General features: G+C 38.5%; 1 protein-coding gene across 2 annotated transcripts; it reads right to left on the bottom strand.

The window, feature by feature from the left end:
• Positions 1-212: 212 nt before the first annotated feature.
• LOC106878349 (methylcrotonoyl-CoA carboxylase subunit alpha, mitochondrial) lies at positions 213-16,100 on the bottom strand. Of its 2 annotated transcripts, none has more exons than XM_014927539.3 (17): positions 16,030-16,100; positions 14,627-14,663; positions 13,484-13,623; positions 12,931-13,026; positions 12,519-12,640; positions 11,816-11,963; positions 10,433-10,554; positions 8,652-8,763; positions 7,930-8,011; positions 6,745-6,872; positions 5,114-5,297; positions 4,746-4,855; positions 3,381-3,594; positions 2,516-2,602; positions 1,854-2,041; positions 1,182-1,361; positions 213-504 (listed from the first exon to the last, which is right to left on the bottom strand). In XM_014927539.3, the coding sequence occupies exons 2-17, from the start codon at positions 14,631-14,633 to the stop codon at positions 394-396; spliced, it is 2,031 nt and encodes a 676-aa protein (XP_014783025.1). In that variant the 5' UTR covers positions 14,634-14,663; positions 16,030-16,100; the 3' UTR covers positions 213-393. The 2 variants fall into 2 exon arrangements, with proteins under 2 accessions (XP_014783025.1, XP_014783026.1); XM_014927540.3 differs by lacking the exon at positions 16,030-16,100 and adding an exon at positions 15,561-15,589.
• Positions 16,101-19,308: the final 3,208 nt, after the last annotated feature.

Raw genomic sequence — 19,308 nt, 5'->3', positions numbered from 1 at the left:
ATGCATGACTAATTGAAAATAATTTTTTTGTATCTGTGTGATTATCTTTAGATGCCCTTCACTTGTGGGCATGTGAGAATCCTGGATTAATAAATCCGGGGACATATGAAATAGTGTAATGAGGGTTGCTTGTGATAGGACTTTTTGATGCTATGACCTCCTCATGAATAAAACTACATAAATATATGAATAAATGTTTAAAATTCCAAGAATTTCATTTATAAATTATTTATTTTTGATTTATATTAAAGAATTCAGAAAAAAAAAAAAAAAAATTACCCCCCCCCCCCGCCACCTAAATTTTGATATAAAACTAATTTTCTTTTGTCTGCAAATATTCTGATGTGACTTCTGTTGTATTTCTTTACTTGTTGTGAAAGTTTTCAGTAATTCTTAAGAATCAGAATCTTCAAATTCGACAAGGCTAGCTCCCTTTGGTACCGTTTCTCCAATTTTGTATGGTAAAGATTTAATCACAGCATCCTTTGGTGCACGAATGACAAACTGAAATTGAGTGAAATGCGAGAGAGAAAATAATAATAATAGTAATCATCATCAACAACATAATACCTGTTTTTCCACACTGGCATGGGTCATATGGAATTTGTTGAGGCAGATTTTCTACATCCAGATGCCCATTCTTATTGCTAACTCTCACCTGTTTCTAAGGGAAACAAGCTTCCAAACGAACTGGCACTCCATCGGTTAAAAAAAATACCAGCATTCCAGCTGTTCTGATCAATGGAAGAGCCTGCTTGAAAATTAATGTGCAAGTGGCTGAGTACTCCATAGACACACATACCCTTAACATAGCTCTCAGGGAGATTCAGTGTGACAAGGCTGGCCCTTTAAATTACAGGTACAACTCATTTTTGCCAGCTGAGTGGACTGGAGCAACAGGAAATAATGTGTCTTGCCCAAGGGCACAACCTTACAATCATCTGCCAAAAACCCTAACGAGTACCACCAGTCATTAGTCCCATTAAACAAGAGTTTACAGTCTACCAAAATACATGATGTTCAACAAATTTAGCAATACACCTCCCCAGACCCTTTACCAGTAATGGGAGGAGGAGGGTATTATAAGTAAAATGACTTAAGGGAGACTTATCAACTGATAGGTCTTGAGTTCAAACCCAGCCTGAGCAGATACAAAATAAATTTCTCATTAAAGGCCTTACCTCCATTTTCATAGCAATCATTGCAACTAGAGGGTCTCCTTGGCTGACGTGGGCCCCTGGTTCTACATACAGCTTCTCTATCACACCAGGCATAGGGGCCACAGTTACTTTGCCAGTGCCAGCAGTAGAACTGCTTTCAAGGAACTTTGGGAGGGGTGTCTTTAGTTCCCGGCTTCCTTCCTGCAACAAATCAGTGATTGAATCAATGTGTGTGTGTATAAGTGTGTATGTACATGAATAGGAATATATGTGTGGGTATATATATATATATATATATATATATATATACGTTTATGTGTGACACTGAATGCACATAGGGGTGTGAGTGTGTGTTTGAATGTATATGTATGACTGTAAATACATGTGTGCTTGAGACTGTGTGTGTATACAATGAGCTTCTTTCAGTTTCTGCTTATGAAATCTACGAAGACATACACATGCGCACACACACAGATTTACACTTACCAAACCTACTCGCAAGGCTTTGGTTGGCCTGGGGCTATAACAGAAGATGCTTTCCCAAAGTGCTGCACGGTGGGACTGAACCTGCAACCGCATGGGTGGGAAGCAAACTTCCTAACCACATATCCATGCCTAGGCTCACACAAAAAACAAACAAGCGTAAAAAAAAAAAACCAAAAAAACTAAACGATATTTCCCATGAAAACTTACCATACTGAATATGTGTACACTGTTGTCTTGAAACACCACATATGAAGACATCATAACGTTGTTCACGGAACAGACCAGTTTCTTCCGCTGACCCTCTGGCACTAATTTGGCACTGACCGAATATTCCTCACCATTATGCTTCACTGTGAATGTGTTACCGGTTAGGAAGACGACTTCAAAGTCTATTTCTGCAAGACAAAGTAGAAATACCATGTAGCAATGAAAGTGTGAATGTAGTAGTAGTCGTAGTATCATCACTAATTGTAGATTGGGGGTGAGAGGGTACAATACGAAGAACTGAGGTAACAGCAGTTCACAAATCAGTGAAACCATAACTGTATTTGTGCTTCAGACTCCTAATTCTTCATAATCCAGTCAACCCCTAATTCTATACGTGGTCTGATCAACCTGAACTGTTGTTTTTTCTTTTTTTTTAAATAAAAGGAGGAATACATTGAATAATTTAGGCTCTAGTTTATACCTGAATAAAAAAAAAAAAAGACAGGAAGATGGGAAGGTTACAGCCAGCCAGAACGTCTTTCATCATCGGTCAATTAAATCAGAGCAGCTCCTCCCCCTCCTTTTCTTCCTCAAAGGCAATACCACCACCACCAACAACAACAAATATAATTTTATTACCCAACCTCTTCTTTCACACTTACTTTCATCTTTATCCTGGAGTGACATTCTTTTCACTAAATTTTCATTGAGGCGAGCAGCCATGCAGTGGTTGAAGGGTGAGGTAGCATCTGTAAAGAAAGTAGTAGTAGTAGTAATAATAATAATAATCTTTTCTACTGGAGGCACAAGGCCTCAAATTTGGGGGTAGTATAAATTTAACATGGCTGAAAAACAAACTTTATACTATTCCTATATTGTTAAGTTGTCAACAGAAAGCAAGTTTTATACTGCATGCTTTTCAGCCATGTTGGCACAGAAAGCAAATTTCACATGGCTGAAAGGCATGCAGTATAAAACTTTCTTTGTGTTGACATCTTTTAAGATGGCTGAAAGGCAAGCAGTAAAATATCTGCTTTCTCTTTCTTGACCACTCATTTCGTTCTCGAAAATAATAGAATACAAAGAAAATAACATCACTGCTCTTACCACGACTGAAAGGAAGCAGTAAAAAAATTTGCGTTTCCTTTCCTATGTTTCTATTGGCTACTTAACAGCCAATGAAAGGCCAGCAGTGAAATATCAAAAAATCAATCATATATTACAGAAACGAATTATTTATTGTGGGAAAATAGTAAGGCATGCAGTGCATACATAAACCTTTTGTCCCTGGTATGTAAGTTTGTATGTATGTGTGTGTGTGTGTGAGAGAGAGAGAGAGAGAGAGAGAGGCATTCTAAGTGAAAGAATTACACAGAAGAGGAAAACTGAGGAGGATGTGGTAAGGAGTGGCATGGCACTGTGGTGAGGGTAGACCTGTCCAACCCATACCAGCTTCGAGAAACTAATGTATGATGATGACAATGGTGACGTGCACACCAAACTCACACTGCAAAGTTACATACGTACCAAAAGACCGTGCTGACATCTTGAGAGTTTGTTCCTGTTCGTGCAGGATCAATGCCACGGCTGCCTGGCAGAGGAGATTTGGTGAGAGTTTGTCTGATGGGAACAACTGGGCGTAGTGTGCTGGGATGAAGTTGGTGTTCACATTGCCCTTTTTGAATTCTTCGTGTTTGCAAAGGTTCACAAGGAAATCTATGTTTGTGGAGAGACCAACAACCTGATGGAATTTCCAAGAAAAAAAAAAAAAGGAAGAGAACCATTTTTTTAAAATGATTTTTGTTTGACTTGGAATACAAAAAATAAAAAACAAAGAAACAAAAAACTAAAAATAGAACTTTAAAGTTTTTAAAAATCAATTAAAAAAGATAAGGGACATTCTTTCATATTCTGCCTAAGTATAGTTGAGTTAGCTTGGGTATAGATGTATATATCATCATCATTTAGCAGCTGCTTTCCATGCTGGCATGGGTTGGACAATTTGACTTGAGCTGGTAAGACGGACAGCTGCACCAAGCTCCAGTCTGGTTTGGCTTGGTTTTTATGACTGGATGCCCTTCCTAATGCCAACCACTCAGAGAGTGTAGTGGGTATCTTTTACCCGTTGCCAGCATGGGCCATGACTACGATTTTACTTGGCTTGATGTGTCTTCTCAGGCACAGCAGATCACCAAACCGAAAGTCTTCTTCGTTTGTCATAACCTCCGTGAGACCAACATCCAAAGATCATGTTTCACCAACTATCTGATGCCTTCTTTATTCGTTACGATCTTTTTGAACCCATTGTACACCAATACCTGGCAGGTGAGGTGCAGTATAAATGATTATGGTGCTTCATATGTGCATATGTGTCTCCTCAGGTGACTTGTGTATGTGTGTGAGTGTGTGTGTGTGTATATATATATATATATATATATATATATATATATATATATGCACACACTCACACATACACATACACACAAGCTAGCAGAAACGTTAGCACGCTGGGCGAAATGCTTAGCGGTATTTCGTCTGCCGCTACGTTCTGAGTTCAAATTCCGCCGAGGGCGACTTTGCCTTTCATCCTTTCGGGGTCGATTAAATAAGTACCAGTTACGCACTGGGGTCGATATAATCGACTTAATCCGTTTGTCCCCTCTGTGTGTAGCCCCTTGTGGGTAGTAAAGAAATGACACGCATACATACACACAAACATACTTCTGCACCTGCACACCTCTGCACAAACACACATACACACTCCTCTCTTTTGTGCATCAGCCAAATGTATATGTGTGTTGAATGAGCATCTGAACACCCCGTGTGTATATGTGAGAGGATTATAAAACACTCAATCTTTCATAGGATTAATATCTATCTGATGAGACTTACATGGTAGTCGACAAGGTTCGCTTGGATTTGCTTCAGGGCTGAGTCCCGGCTGTCGGACCATACAACCAGTTTGGCAATCATAGGGTCATAGTGAACAGAGACCTCATCACCTGGTCACGAAAATAATAAAAGGCTTTGATATAAATTAAAAAAGACTTTGAGAAGTGTTTAGTTTTAAGGACACACGTTAATTATGTGAAGAATTCATCAATTTATTCTAAATAAATCATAACTAAACGGAGAATTATGGAACAAAATAGAAATGGGTGCTGAAAAGTTCTTGGTTCTGAATAAAAGAAAATAAAGGAGGATCAGTTAATTATGCAGCAGCAGTAGTAGTAGTAGTAGTAGTAGTAGTAGAATCTCACCTTGTCTGACGCCAGTTTCAACTCTTGTATAGGTGCTGGTCTGTGGTGGAGACAGATAATCGAGAAAACCAGCTCCAGGCATGAAATTGTTGTTTGGGTCTTCAGCATAGATTCTAGCTTCAAATGCATGACCCTTTAAAACGAGGTCTTTCTGAGTCAATGGTAGTTGCTGCCCACTTGCAACCTGAGGAAGAAGACAGAGAAAGAGAGGGACATCATCATCGTCATTTTAATGTGTAGCGAGACATGATAGAACTATTTCATCGCTGTGGCGTAATTTAGCTGTGCTTGGGCAGACGCCAGCCAGGTAGGGTTGGCGGTGTATGAATACAAGTAACAACTTCTGTCTGACAGTGAAACATACTGATTTTGAAAACACTTGGTTAGTTGTGGCCTGGAAGTTGAACAAACAACAGTGTTTACTTCGAAGTACCACTGTTTGGATTTTCCTTTTCATCATGGAGAATTGTGCTTTAAACAGCATTAATGATTATCATCAGTATTCCAGTTTTTATAACCAACATGAAGGTTTGGTTGATTTGACAACACTCACAAGATCTGAAAAAATCTTATTCTGGTTATTATAACAAATTCAGAATCTTGACAAAGAAGAAAGCCTTAGCGGTTCTTTCAGTATAATTACAGAAATGTTATTTCTCTTTATAACCACTTTGAAGATAATGCTTCTTTAACAGTCCTAGCGTCCTTATTGTATTCCTGTTATACAACTTTAACAGCGCAGGAGTGGCTGTGTGGTAAGTAGCTTGCTTATCAACCACATGGTTCTGGGTTCAATCCCACTGTGTGGCACTTTGGGCAAGTGTCTTCTACTATAGCCTCAGGCCAACCAAAGCCTTGTGAGTGGATTTGGTAGACGGAAACTGAAAGAAGCCCGTCGTATATATGTACATGTATATATATATATATATGTGTTTGTGTGCCTGTGTTTGTCCCACCAACATTGCTTGACAACCGATGCTGGGGGGAAACTGAAAGAAGCCCATTGTATATATATATATGTAGGTAAATTTTGGGAAGCATACCTGCATGTGTTTCTCTAAGAAAAAAAAACCTTGGATTTTTTTGTGTGGAATCAAGCACCCCTGACCTCCTAATGTGCTGCAAACCCCTTATTTTTGTTTGGAAAAAAAAAAGCTGGGGGTGGGAAACTGGACCCCTCCTATTCCTGAATCATTGGAAATTTATATGTATATATATTTATGTGTGTGTGTCTGTGTTTGTCTCCCCCTACCATTGCTTGACAACTAATGTTGGTGTGTTTACGTCTCCATAACCTAGCAGTCCAGCAAAAGAAACTGATAGAATAAGTACTAGGCTTACAAAGAATAAGACTATATATATATACAGGCACAGGCGTGGCTGTGTGGTAAGAAGCTTGCTTCAGTCCACTACATGACACCTTGGGCTGTGTGGTAAGAAACTTGCTTCCTAACTACATGGTTCCAGGTTCAGTCACACTGCTGCACAGCAGTGGGACTGGATGATAGACTATGGTAATGACGATAATAGCATGATGGTCGTGATGATGATGGTAATAATAGTGTTGATGATGATGATGATGATGATGAGAAAGGGGAGGACGATGGTGATAATGAGAAACGCCAACTGACCTTTATCTGCCATTCAACGAGGTCAGTGTTGGTGATCATCTCGGTGATGGGGTGCTCCACCTGTAGTCGAGTGTTCATCTCCATGAAATAGAAGTTGAAGTTCTCATCCATTACAAACTCCACAGTGCCTAATGGAGGGAAGGAACAAAAACCACAAACAAAAGACATTGAATAATTAAAAAAAATAATAACACATAACAAGGCAAAATAAATACATAACGAATGAAGAGAAAAACAAAGAATAAATAAACAAGTACTTGACCACTGTTGGGTCAACAAGATTGACTTTCTAACTAAAAGATCAGAAAATCTAATTCTATCCCAGAACCATTCTGATTCCTTAGCCAAGGTACCACAATCCCAATGACTCAGTATATGTACCTATGTACCTGATAATGTATACAGTATGGCTAAGAAGCTTTGTTTCCTAACTACGTGGTTCTAGGTAGAGAACAGACAAGGTAGTGCCCCATAGGATGGCCTGCTTCTCCGTACTATGGAAGTGATTGGGTTCATCTTGTAGCCCCATCAGACCAAAGCAATTTCTGATCATTCCTGTTTCCATTCTCAGGTGACTGAAATGTCTTCCAGTGAATCCATGATGCTTCTAAGCCAGAAGGTGGGTCTTTAACAGGTGAGACTCCGATGACAATTGTAGGAGGGCCGTTCTCAAGCTTTTCTGGTTTCTTCCTGAGATAGTTAGGGGCTAGACAAGGTTGAGGAAGCTGCTTCTTGACTGCAGTCATTGGTCAGAAGACCGGCATCTATGGAAGAGATGGTATTCATCACTGGCAGCCTTTGTCATCTGAACTTTACTGGCCACTGTCCATCTGATATTAGCAGGGGCAATGCCAAAGAGGAGGTGCAGGTTCCTTGTGTTGGTGGGTTTCCTGCAACCAGTGATCAGTGGGCAGGTGTTGTTCAACACTGGGTCACGCTTCTAGGCAGGAGTTGATCTCTCCCAGACAGGACATGCATAATCTGCAGAGGAATAACACAAGACCAGGGCAACAGATCTTAATGTGTACATTGTGGTTCCCCATTTTACAGTTGATGAGTTTCCATAGGATATTGTTTTGGACCCCAGCTTTCAATTTAGTGTTTCTCTCAACACACACCTGGAACAGTATCCAGGTGTGTGAAGTGAGAAAGCATTTTTGTTTTCTAGGTGTGTAAATTACATACCTGCTCCGACATAATTAACAGCCTTGGCAGCCTTCACAGCAGCTTCTCCTAATGACTTTCTTACTTCATCAGACACACCTGGCTTTATTTATCAAAACAGAAAAACGAAATATAAAGGTAAAGGTGAAAAAAAATAATATTAAATTTAAAAAAAACATACAATTAAGGTTACTTACATATAAAAATCAAAAGGAATAACAAAATACTAATAAAAAATATAAAAGAAAATAATAATTAACACTTTGATGATAATTTTGAGTTCAGTCCCAGTGTGGTAGTTTGGACATGTGCCTTCTACTAAAGCCCCAAACCAACCAAAGCCTTGTGACTGGATTTGGTAGATGGAAACTGAAAGAAGCCCATCATACATACATGTGTGTGTGTGTGTGCACTGGTGCCATGTAAAAGGTACCCAGTACACTCAGTAATACTGTTGGTGTCAGGAAGGGCAACCAACCATAGAAATCATGCCTAACCAGACTGGAGTCTGGTGCAGCGCCCCCTAGCTTGCCAGCTCTGGTCACACTGTCTAACCCATGCCAGCATGGATTAGATGGTGCGATGATGATGATGATGAATGACCACAGCTAGAATATCTTTGGTCGTAGCTCTGATGAAGCAGAACTGACCTGGGGTGGGGTAGGGGATTAAATATCCAGGGCAACGTTCTCTGGGGTTAAAAATAATAGCAAAATATAAGAAAACAGATCTACAATACATACAGCTGGAGCTTCTTCAATAATTTTCTGGTGTCGTCGCTGGACACTGCAATCTCTTTCAAATAAATAAACATAGTTGCCATGTTTGTCGCCAAACACCTGGACTTCTACATGTCTGCAAGTGAATGAGATGGAAGACAGTCAGAGCGGTATTCAAGGTGGCCATATCCGGCCCAAAATATTCTACCTGTTTTATGTTCAAACCAGCTAGATCTGGCCTCTCATGTCTACCCTACAGTGTCATTTTAAAAATAAACAGGTGTAAGAGTGGCTGTGTGGTAAGTAGCTTGCTTATGAACCACATGGTTCCAGGTTCAGTCCCACTGCGTGGCACCTTGGGCAAGTGTCTTCTACTATAGCTTCGAGCCAACCAGCCTTGTGAGTGGATTTGGTAGACGGAAACTGAAAGAAGCCCGTCGTATATATGTATATGTGTGTGTATGTATTTGTGTGTCTGTGCTTGTCCCTCCCAACATCGCTTGACAACCGATGCTGGTGTGTTTACGTCCACGTAACTTAGAGGTTTGGCAAAAGAGACCGATAGAATAAGTACTAGGCTTACACAGAATAAGTCCTGGGGTTGATTTGCTCGACTAAAGGCGGTGCTCCAGCATGGCCACAGTCGAATGACTGAAGCAAGTAAAAGAGTCTCATCATTGAAATCGCAAAGCTACAAGATAATGCAGGATTAATTCAAAACAATCTGAATAAACAACAATTTGCACTTAACAAAGGAATCTGAATGCAAAAGGTTTACCAAAATAAAGTAGCAGAACTTGGCGTCTGCACAAGAACATCCAGAAAATAGCAAGACTAAGAATTGTACACATATCACAGAGAATAAACAAAAATAAGAACTGGGAATCAATTTGTTGAGCTAAACCTTTAAAGGTAGTGCTCCAGCATGGTTGCGGTCCAATGCCTAAGGCACATAAAGGATAAAAGAGAGAATGTAATGCTTCTACAATGCATTGGAAACCTATAATTGCTTCCAACATAGGCACAAAGCTAAAGAGTAAAAGACCTGCTTCAGTCATGAATGACCCTGGGATTGAACCTAGAAAGTTCCCCTCCAAGGCACAAGTCCGAGCAGTCACCCTCCCTTCTCTGTGCCACTGATGTTATCCAAGGGAAAAGCAAAGGGGCCGATACAGCTTGGCACCAGTGACACCGTGTCTCATTTCTACAGCTGAGTGAACTGGAGCAACGTGAAACAAGGTGTCTTGCTCAAGAACATAACACACAGCCTGATCTGGGAATTGAACTCACTACCTCATGATTGTGAGCCAGACACTCTAACCACTGAGCCATACACCTCACAAATTAGAAAATGTAGTCTAGGATAGTCATGTCTAGAACGTCTTTAATCAAAGGTTTGCTTGATTAGAACTGACTTGAGAAGTAGACATCAACAACATACTGAGGTTCCTGGAGACAGTGTTCATATAAAGGTTATGGATGTTCTAGAACAGGCCTGGCCAACTTGAATTACATTGCGGGCCACTTTAATGACAGACAGTCTTTTGAGGGCTGCTTGTATCCCGACAGAATTGAAAGCCTTTTGCTTTCTCATGCTATCATTACAATAATAAATGAATGATCGTTTATTCAACATGAAACATTATCGTTGCAAAAACAGCAATATCTTTCTTTTTTACTTTTCATTACAATCTTTAATTTCTGATAAAATTTTAAAAATGTCTGTTTCAATAGACCCATTTCAAGAAAGTATTGAGTGGGCCTCAGGTTGGCCGGCCCTGTTCTAGAATGTCGAAGACACACACCTTGGATTTATAATGAATTTCTCCATAAGCATGACATCATCAGCAAAAGACTTCATGGCTTCTCTTCGAGCAGATTCCAGCTGTTCTTCAAAATCTGCTGCACTTTCTGCTATTCTCATGCCCTGTTGATGAGTAAAAGATAACGACAGATCAAAGCAGAACTGCTTGAGTCTAAAGATAGAATGGATGTAGACATAGCCAAGAAATTGAATAAACAAATGTAATCAATCAAAATTCTCCATCACAGCTTGCCATTCAACAAAACTCATCTTACCTTAGGAAATTCTAACTTAACAAAGACCTTATTTACATTATTTACATTTGACGGATATTTGTCCTCATCTTGTTTGTTGTTAACATAACGTTTCAGCTGATATACCCTCCAGCCTTCATCAGGTGTCTTTGGGAAATTTCAAACCTGGGTTCTCATTCCTAAGGTATTTTTCGATGTTATTATTATTATCATTTGGCAGACGGAAACTGAAAATAGCCTGTTGTATATATATGTATACATATTTATATATGTGTGTATGTTTGTGTTTGTCTCCCCACCCCTGCCATCGCTTGACAACTGATGCTGGTGCATTTACCTCCCTGTAACTTAGCGGTTCAGCATAAGAGACCGATAGAATAAGTACTAGGCTTACAAAGAATAAACCCTGGGGTCAATTTGTTCAACTAAAGGTGGTGCTCCAGCATGACCACAGCCAAATGACTGAAACAAGTAAAAGAATATAAGTACACACACACACACAGAAGCTAACCTTGAGGAATATTACTTTGCTTGGGAACAGGTGAGAGTTGGCAACAGGAAGAGCATCCAGCCATAGGCAATCAGCCTCAACACAATCCAACCAACCCACGCATGCATGGAAATGTGGATGTCAAAATGACAATGATCACACACACACACACACACACATAGCAGACACATTTCTCCAGTTCCTTATTTTTTTATTGCCCACAAGGGGCTAAACATAGAGGGGACAAACAAGGACAGAGAAAGGGATTAAGTCGATTACATCGACCCCAGTGCGTAACTGGTACTGATTTAATTGACCCCGAAAGGATGAAAGGCAAAGTCGACCTCGGCGGAATTTGAACGCAGAACATAAAGAGAGAGACAAAATACTGCTAAGCATTTCGCCCGGTGTGCTAACGTTTCTGCCATCTCGCCGCCTTATCATTTGTCCAGAGTTTGTCTATTAGTTTCCCTCACAAGCTGCCAGTCAACCTGTCAGTCAATGTTAGTCGACAACAATCACACAGTGGAATTGAAATCCTAACCTCATTTTTACAAGGTGAAAATAACAAAAAAAAAAGAAAAAAATGAGAAAGAAGAAAAGAATGAAGAGGAAAAGGCTATAGTATAGCACTAGTTACCTTGCCACCACCCCCTCTCACAGCTTTTATCATGACAGGGAATCCAATTTTCTCTGCTTCTTCCTTCAGTTTGCTATTACTTTGTTCTTCTCCGTGATAACCTTCGATAATAGGAACCCCAGCGTTTGACATGATGTTCTTGGAAGTACTGGAATTAAATGTGAGAGAAAAGAAGATAATTGGTTGAAGTGATTTCATTCACTGACGAGATATCTAATTACGATAATAATCACTCAAACACTCTTAAACGTCATTAAACATTATTCTACTGGGTTCAGTCTTTTGACTGACGCCATCCCCAAGCATAACTACCTGCTTCAACACACAGTTTCACATAAAGAATCTTGCAAGACAAATTCATAAATGTAAGTATTGACATTATATTCTAAATACACACCTGATTACAAAATACTACATAAATTCTAAACAGCACAACCCCAAATGTAGTCAATAGAAATTCTCCATAACACCTTGCTATCACAGCCTTGCTATACAACGCAATTAGCGTTCAACAGAACACATCTTACCATAGAAAATTTTAACTACTTAACAGAGACCTATGCAAAACCAAGAGAAACTCTTATGTACCACAATCTGGTGATGGCTTAGCTGGCCAAAACTTCGAAGTCACTGTCAATACTACTCTCATTAAAGACGTGTGTGTGTGTGTGTGTGTGTGTGTGTGTGTGTGTATTGTCATTACCTTTTAATACCCATATCTCTGATAGCAGATGCTGGTGGACCAATGAATGTAACTCCTTCACTTTCACATTGCTCAGCAAATTCAGCATTTTCAGACAGGAACCCATAGCCAGGGTGTATGGCCTAGAAGAAAATGAAGACAATGGGATGAAGTGCTAAATGGATATTTCAAATCCAAGAGGTGTACGAGAGTGATGGATTTAGAATAGAAGATTCTGCCAGTCTTGGTTGACTATAAATCTGCATCTGTATTTACCTGCTGGGACAAGGGCTTTTTTTTTCGTTAAGGGAGATGTGGTGATTTGTTGTACTTGATAAGATGAATCAAGCTAAGTGAAATTGGCTCGAATTAGTGAAGGCTTAGCAAAAAAGAAATCTGTAGAAGGGTGGAGATAGTGGTGCAGAGAACATACCTTGGCACCGGAGAGCTTTGCAATGTTCAAGATCTTCTCATGCTGGAGGTAGCTAAGCTGGGAAGCTGCTGGTCCAATGTGGTGAGCTTCATCTGCCTGGAATCAAATGCAACAATGTAAAAAGAAAAACAATTTAAAAGAGTTCAAAGCATGGAAAGAGCATCATCATTATATGTCCACTAGCTGGCAACCTGACATAAAAAATAATGTAGTATTTTATATATAAAGTAGTCTCCCTGTAAAGTTCTGAGGAGGAAGTAATGACTTTCTGGAAATTTCTGGGGAGAGATTAGATAGAAAGCTCCAGGGATGGTGACGAGATTACCTGGAAAAATCTGAGGGTGGGAAGAGATTACCTGGAAAATTTGAGGATGGGGATGAGATTACCCGGAAAATCCAAGGATAGGGACGAGATTACCTGGAAAATCCGAGGATGGGTGGAGGCTTCGTGGAAGGTTCAGAAGAATAACCTTCTGGAAAGTTCCAAGGAGGAAGAAGCAGCTGTTATACAATGACAATGGAGGTAAAAAGAACAAATAGGAAATACACTTACCATGGCTGCATGCATGGAATTGCGGTCTGCCTCGCTGAACACAGCAACAGAACGAATCCCCATTTTGCGTGCAGTCCGGATCACGCGGCATGCTATCTCACCTCTGTTGGCTACAAGTATTTTATCGATGAGGCGAGACACTATGTGGAGATAAAGAGATAGAGGTAAAAAGAGAGTAAGTAAAATAAACATAATTATATAAACAAATATAAAATACAGTCAGAAACAAATGTTAGTTGATTAGTAGGTGCAGGTGTGGCTGAGTGCTGTATGGGGAATCTGTACACCTCACTGATTGGCTAAGTGGACTATAGTAGTTAGTATAAATGAGCATTACACAGAACTATCTGGGAAGAGTGTCATAGGAGCAGTCATGGTGTAGAGGTCCTAGGAATTACTGAATAGAGATATCGTGGAGTGCTTGTTGAGGATACACAGTTGGAGAGTAATAAGAGAACATCAGGAACATTTGATATTATAACAGTTCAGGCGCAGGAGTGGCTGTGTGGTAAGTAGCTTGCTTACCAACCACATGGTTCCGGGTTCATTCCCACTGCGTGGCACCTTGGGCAAGTGGTTAGAGTGTTGGGCTCACAATCGTAAGGTTGTGAGTTCAATTCCCAGACCAGCCTGTGTGTTGTGTTCTTGAGCAAGACACTTTATTTCATGTTGCTCCAGTTCACTCAGCTGTAGAAATGAGTTGCGACGTCACCGGTGCCAAGCTGTATCGGCCCCTTTGCCTTTCCCTTGGGTAATATTGATGGTGTGAAGAGGGGAGTCTGGTATGTATGGGCAACTGCTGGTTTTCCATAAACAACTTTGCCTGGACTTGTGCCTTGGGGGTGGACTTTCTAGGTGCAATTCCGTGGTCATTCATGACCAAAGGGGGTCTTTATCCTAGGAGCAGGTGAAGGTTGGCGAAAAGAAAGGCCATCCAACTATAGAAAATCCGCTACGAGCTTGCACTCTGCTGGCAGAGACCTCAGGATCGTTGAAAGGGCATAAAGCCATCACATTGCAACAGAATTAGTGAGAGAGAGGGAGGTAGAGAGACGAGGAGAGAGAGGAGGAGGAGAGAGAGAAGGAGAAAGGGCGGGAGAGGCAGAGATTAAGAGAGAAAATGTTTATGAATTATACACTCACCCGTCATTTCTGTTGGAAGTCAGGAATTCCAGAAACCCTACAAAATACAATATATAATGTGTGTATATATATATATATATATATATATATAATTATGTGTATGTGTATATATATATATATATATATATATATATATATATATATATATATATATATATATATAATTAAATGTGTATATATATATAAATATATGTGTATACACACGCATACGTCTTATTCTTATGGCGGCCTGTATGACGTACACACGATCACACATGTTAACATATCAATAAATCTTCTCTTAAACATTCCACCCGGTTGTGTCTCTTATTTCCCTCTGGTACACATATGCATTGTTGTATCTATATTTATTGTATCGACCGTATGATGTACTAAGGAGCCATTCTTGTCACCTCTCTTCACACAGACGTCACAAATCGGCGACCAGTTCCAACTCCTTGAAACTACAAAAATAATTATAACCGGTATCATAAACATTCCATTCCATTATATGTGTTTCTGATTCTGAATAGTGGACAACTGACGGGCTTCTTTCAGTTTCCATCACCAAATCCACACAGAACTTTTGGTCGGCTTGTGATTTAGTAGAAGACATTTGCCCAAGATACCACGCTGTTATCTCTTTCGGACCACCACGTTCAACGTTATCGCACAATTACGTGTTTTAATGATGGTTTGCAAAAGACTTCACATCCTACTTACAATGCCACCATTTTTTTGGAGAACGATGAAATAAATCTTTGGTGAGCATCACTGTGTTCTGTTAAGATATTCAGAAACACAGGTGTGATATGAAGGAAATTTGGCTGCTATATCTAGCAGTATAAAGACTACATACAGGCAAACATTTTGGCTTAAGTATATATATATTTATAGGGATATGTGTAGATATGGATAAAAGAACGTTTGAACAACACGATAAAAAAAGACAGACCACGTTGCTAGTTTAGTTTCACAACACAAGTAATGTTTTTACTTTGGAACGTTTCTTTTTTCACCAAAACAATTCGCTTTTTAGACTTTTGCTCCAGTCTTTTTTTTAAACACGAAAAACGAACCAGCCCCATATGGTGTAAACTTGGATTAGCGCCACATAATGAAGTGATTAATATATATATATATATTAATCTATGATAACAGTAACAAGGTTATAGGAACGACATAAACAAAAGAAGAACAACAAAAAAATGTGATTTGTGGGTTTGCCTGTTTTACATAAAAGCAAGGTGACCGGTAATACTATTAACAGGGCAAAGTGTAAAAGAACAATTCTAAAACATGAATACCAGCAATAAATATATTATAATAATGACAACAACGGTAGTTTCCATGAGAGATTCAATCAAAAAAGAAAGACCTCATTCCGTGGAGGTCAAAATTGAGTTGCAAAGTAAAAATTCTACCTGATATTTTGATGGAAACTTCTTATAACACGACCTCAAGATGCGTTATTTACAAAATACCAATTAAGACTGAAGAGTAATCTCCCGTATCCAACCAACGGCTCCTCCTCGTTATTCTTTCATTCGGTGATTCGGTTAATCTTTTCTTAGTGCAGCGATTCGATTATTCTTTCATTCGTTTGGTTTGTCTCTGACTTGGCTTTTCTTTCATGATTTGCTTTTTTGTCTAATGTGGCTGCCACACAAATGTTCTTCATAATTTGCACAGAAAAGATTCCACCCGATCTCTTAATCGGCAACAGATAACAACCAAATGTTCTCCAATTCATATCCTGCCGTCTTATATAAGATCAGAACAATTTACCGTATTTGTTATGCCATATAAAATGAATATATATATATGTATATATTACGGAGATGTACTTGCATAGCAAATGACCTGATCTGAGATCGTGTGCTGGATCGAAAACAATTGCAGCGTGGAAGGTGTTTATAACCCATTTAAAATAACACACAAAAACCATTAGATTCACTTCAACATTTAAATTTAATTTGTCAAAATATTTTCGTCGCTTTGAGACCGCGACCTGTTCACTGACAAAATTCTGTGCTGCATCTCTGTGTGTGTATATATATATATACATATATATATACATACTGTTGTGTCTGGGGAGAGTCATTTTCTTTTTGTGCCTTATAATTTAACACACTCACCAGTAAAATTTCCACTTATTCCTTATTTTTAATTTCTTAAAATTTTCGTTGCGTCTTGCAACCTTTTCAATAGTCTTTCAAGAGTCAAGACTATTGAAAAGGTTGCGAGACGCAACGAAAATTATAAGGCACAAAAATTCAACGCATTACATTCTATTTTTTGGTCAGGTTGAATGGCATTATCTATATATGGCCACCACGACGTTATCCTCCAACCAAAAGATTTGGCTCAAATACTTGCAAAAGAATGGATTCCATTGATTGCACAGAAGGTTCCTGCCACCGGCAGTAAACCCCAAGCGACGGATTAAATCTATTACTGAAGTTAGCGGGATTTGAAATCGCAACTGATTTTCTTATTGCTCCGCCAATCTAACCGACCTGGATTGGCAGATTTTTTAAAAATCGAATTCATATGCAAAGTAGACTTCAGTCTGAACAAAGACATCGAGACAGTCCATTCAACACTTTAACGACCGTCCTAATTCATCGAAGGTGAAATTAAAAATTCTAAAAAGGTGGTGAGAGGGGGATGGTACTCGATATGCCCATCTGGAAATTTTATTTTGCATTTTCTGATCATAAAACGAAAGAAAACCAGAAGTAAGCCTTGTGCATGAATTTTAACGATTCTAGCTCTGTATGATTTAGTTTCGATTTTTGCCGGTTATTGATTGACGGAAGTTAACGAATGATGACACAATCAGAGCGGTCTCTTCCTCTTCCGTCTGCCTTGTTCTATATGCTCACATTTAGGGAAAGCGCGTGCGCGCAAGTTTATGCGAGAGAGGGAGAGATTGAGAGTGAGAAAGAGAAGGGAAAGGAAGAAAAGACAGCATGCACATGATTAGAGAAAAGGTGAGTGAGATAAGAGAGAAAAAGAGAGCGGGAGAGCCAAGAATAGACAAAAAGAAGAGAAAGACTAAAGAGAGAGAGAGAGAGGGGAGATAAGAGTGGGAGAAAGAGAAAACGTAGAGAATGAGTCTGTCTAAAGAGAGAGGAAATGAATTAAAAAAAAATTAAATAATGGGAACAATTTTGATTAGCGGAAGAAATTAGAAATTAAGCATGAATGAAGAGAATGACAGAGAAAATCTGAGCTTGAATAAAGAGAGACAGAGAATGACGGAGACTAAACTGAGAGAGAGAGATGAAGAAAGAAAAAAAATGATCTTGATTAGACAAAGAAATTAAACTCGAATAAAGAGAAAGACAGAAAAACCGAGAGTAAACAAAGACAGAAACTGAGTGTGAATAAAGAGAGAGAGAGAGAGAGAGTATAAGTAAAGAAACAGAGGGAGAGAAATATGAACAAAGGGGGAAATGATGTTGATAAGATAGATAGATAGATAGAAAAGATAGATAGATAAATAGATAGATAGATAGATTGATAAATAGATAGATAAATAGATAGATAGATAGATTGATAAATAGATAGATAAAGAGATAGAAAAGATAAATAGATAGATTGATAAATAGATAGATAAAGAGATAGATAGATAGATAGGAGAAAGAGGAAGATAGATAAATAGATAGATAGATTGATAAATAGATAGATAAATAGGAGATAGATAGATAGATAGATAGATAGGAGAAAGAGGAAGATAGATAAATAGATAGATAGATAGATAAATAGAAAGAAAGAAAGAAAGAATATTGTGTAAGCGTTGAAAAGAGATGTTACAGGAGAGTTCCACTAATTAATAAAAGCATGACCAGGAGAGTTCATCAGTCAACTTCCGGTTACCGGTTTTTTTCATAAAACCTGATTTTTTTTTGTGGGTTGGGGTTGGTGTCTGACGGTTTTTTTCAGTCTCTTGTCCACCTCTCGCCTAAAGAAACACGTTTTAACTGTAGTCCTTTAGATATCGTACCATAATCAGAAGGCACTACTGGCAGAAAAGAAAAGAAGCTATTTATTTTTTTCATTTTTTTTTACCCCCAAAAGAAAGAAGAAAGCCAAAAGAGAAAAATATATTTATTGGAAGAAGAAAGATAACAGAAAAAATTAACATCAAGCAAGGAAGGCCAGAACAGGAACCTCTATTGAAAAGTGGCGAGGTGTATATTTTAGAGACAAGACTGTTACAAATCACATAATTAATTAACAGTATTATCACAAGCCGAACACACCAAAGTAACAACTATTAGCATTAATTTGTTATTCCCATTATTACTATCACTCTAGTATTTACCATCATCAGCTTCAACAACAACAATAATAACATGAATAGCAGTCCATATGCACACATACATGTATGCATACACATCATATACGCATACGCATATACACGCACGTGCAAACTGATTGATACAAAGGTAATAATTATGTGAGCCAATTAAACTGAGCTTCATTGGACATTGACAACATTCAAAGCAGGGATATTATATATATATATATGTATATATATAGTGAACAAAAATAATGTTATTAATATCTTTAATAATAATATAACATTCGTAAAAAAAATAATACCAATAATAATATTTCTTTCTTTATTTTTTATTTGTTTTAATAATTTTCACTCTTTTTATATATATATGTATATATCTATATATATATTT

The sequence above is a fragment of the Octopus bimaculoides genome, chromosome 19, assembly GCF_046866305.1.
Source record: "Octopus bimaculoides isolate indiv1 chromosome 19, ASM4686630v1, whole genome shotgun sequence".
Classification (NCBI taxonomy): domain Eukaryota; kingdom Metazoa; phylum Mollusca; class Cephalopoda; order Octopoda; family Octopodidae; genus Octopus; species Octopus bimaculoides.
Note: the sequence above shows the minus strand (reverse complement) of the source record. Positions and strands in the feature narration are given on the sequence as shown.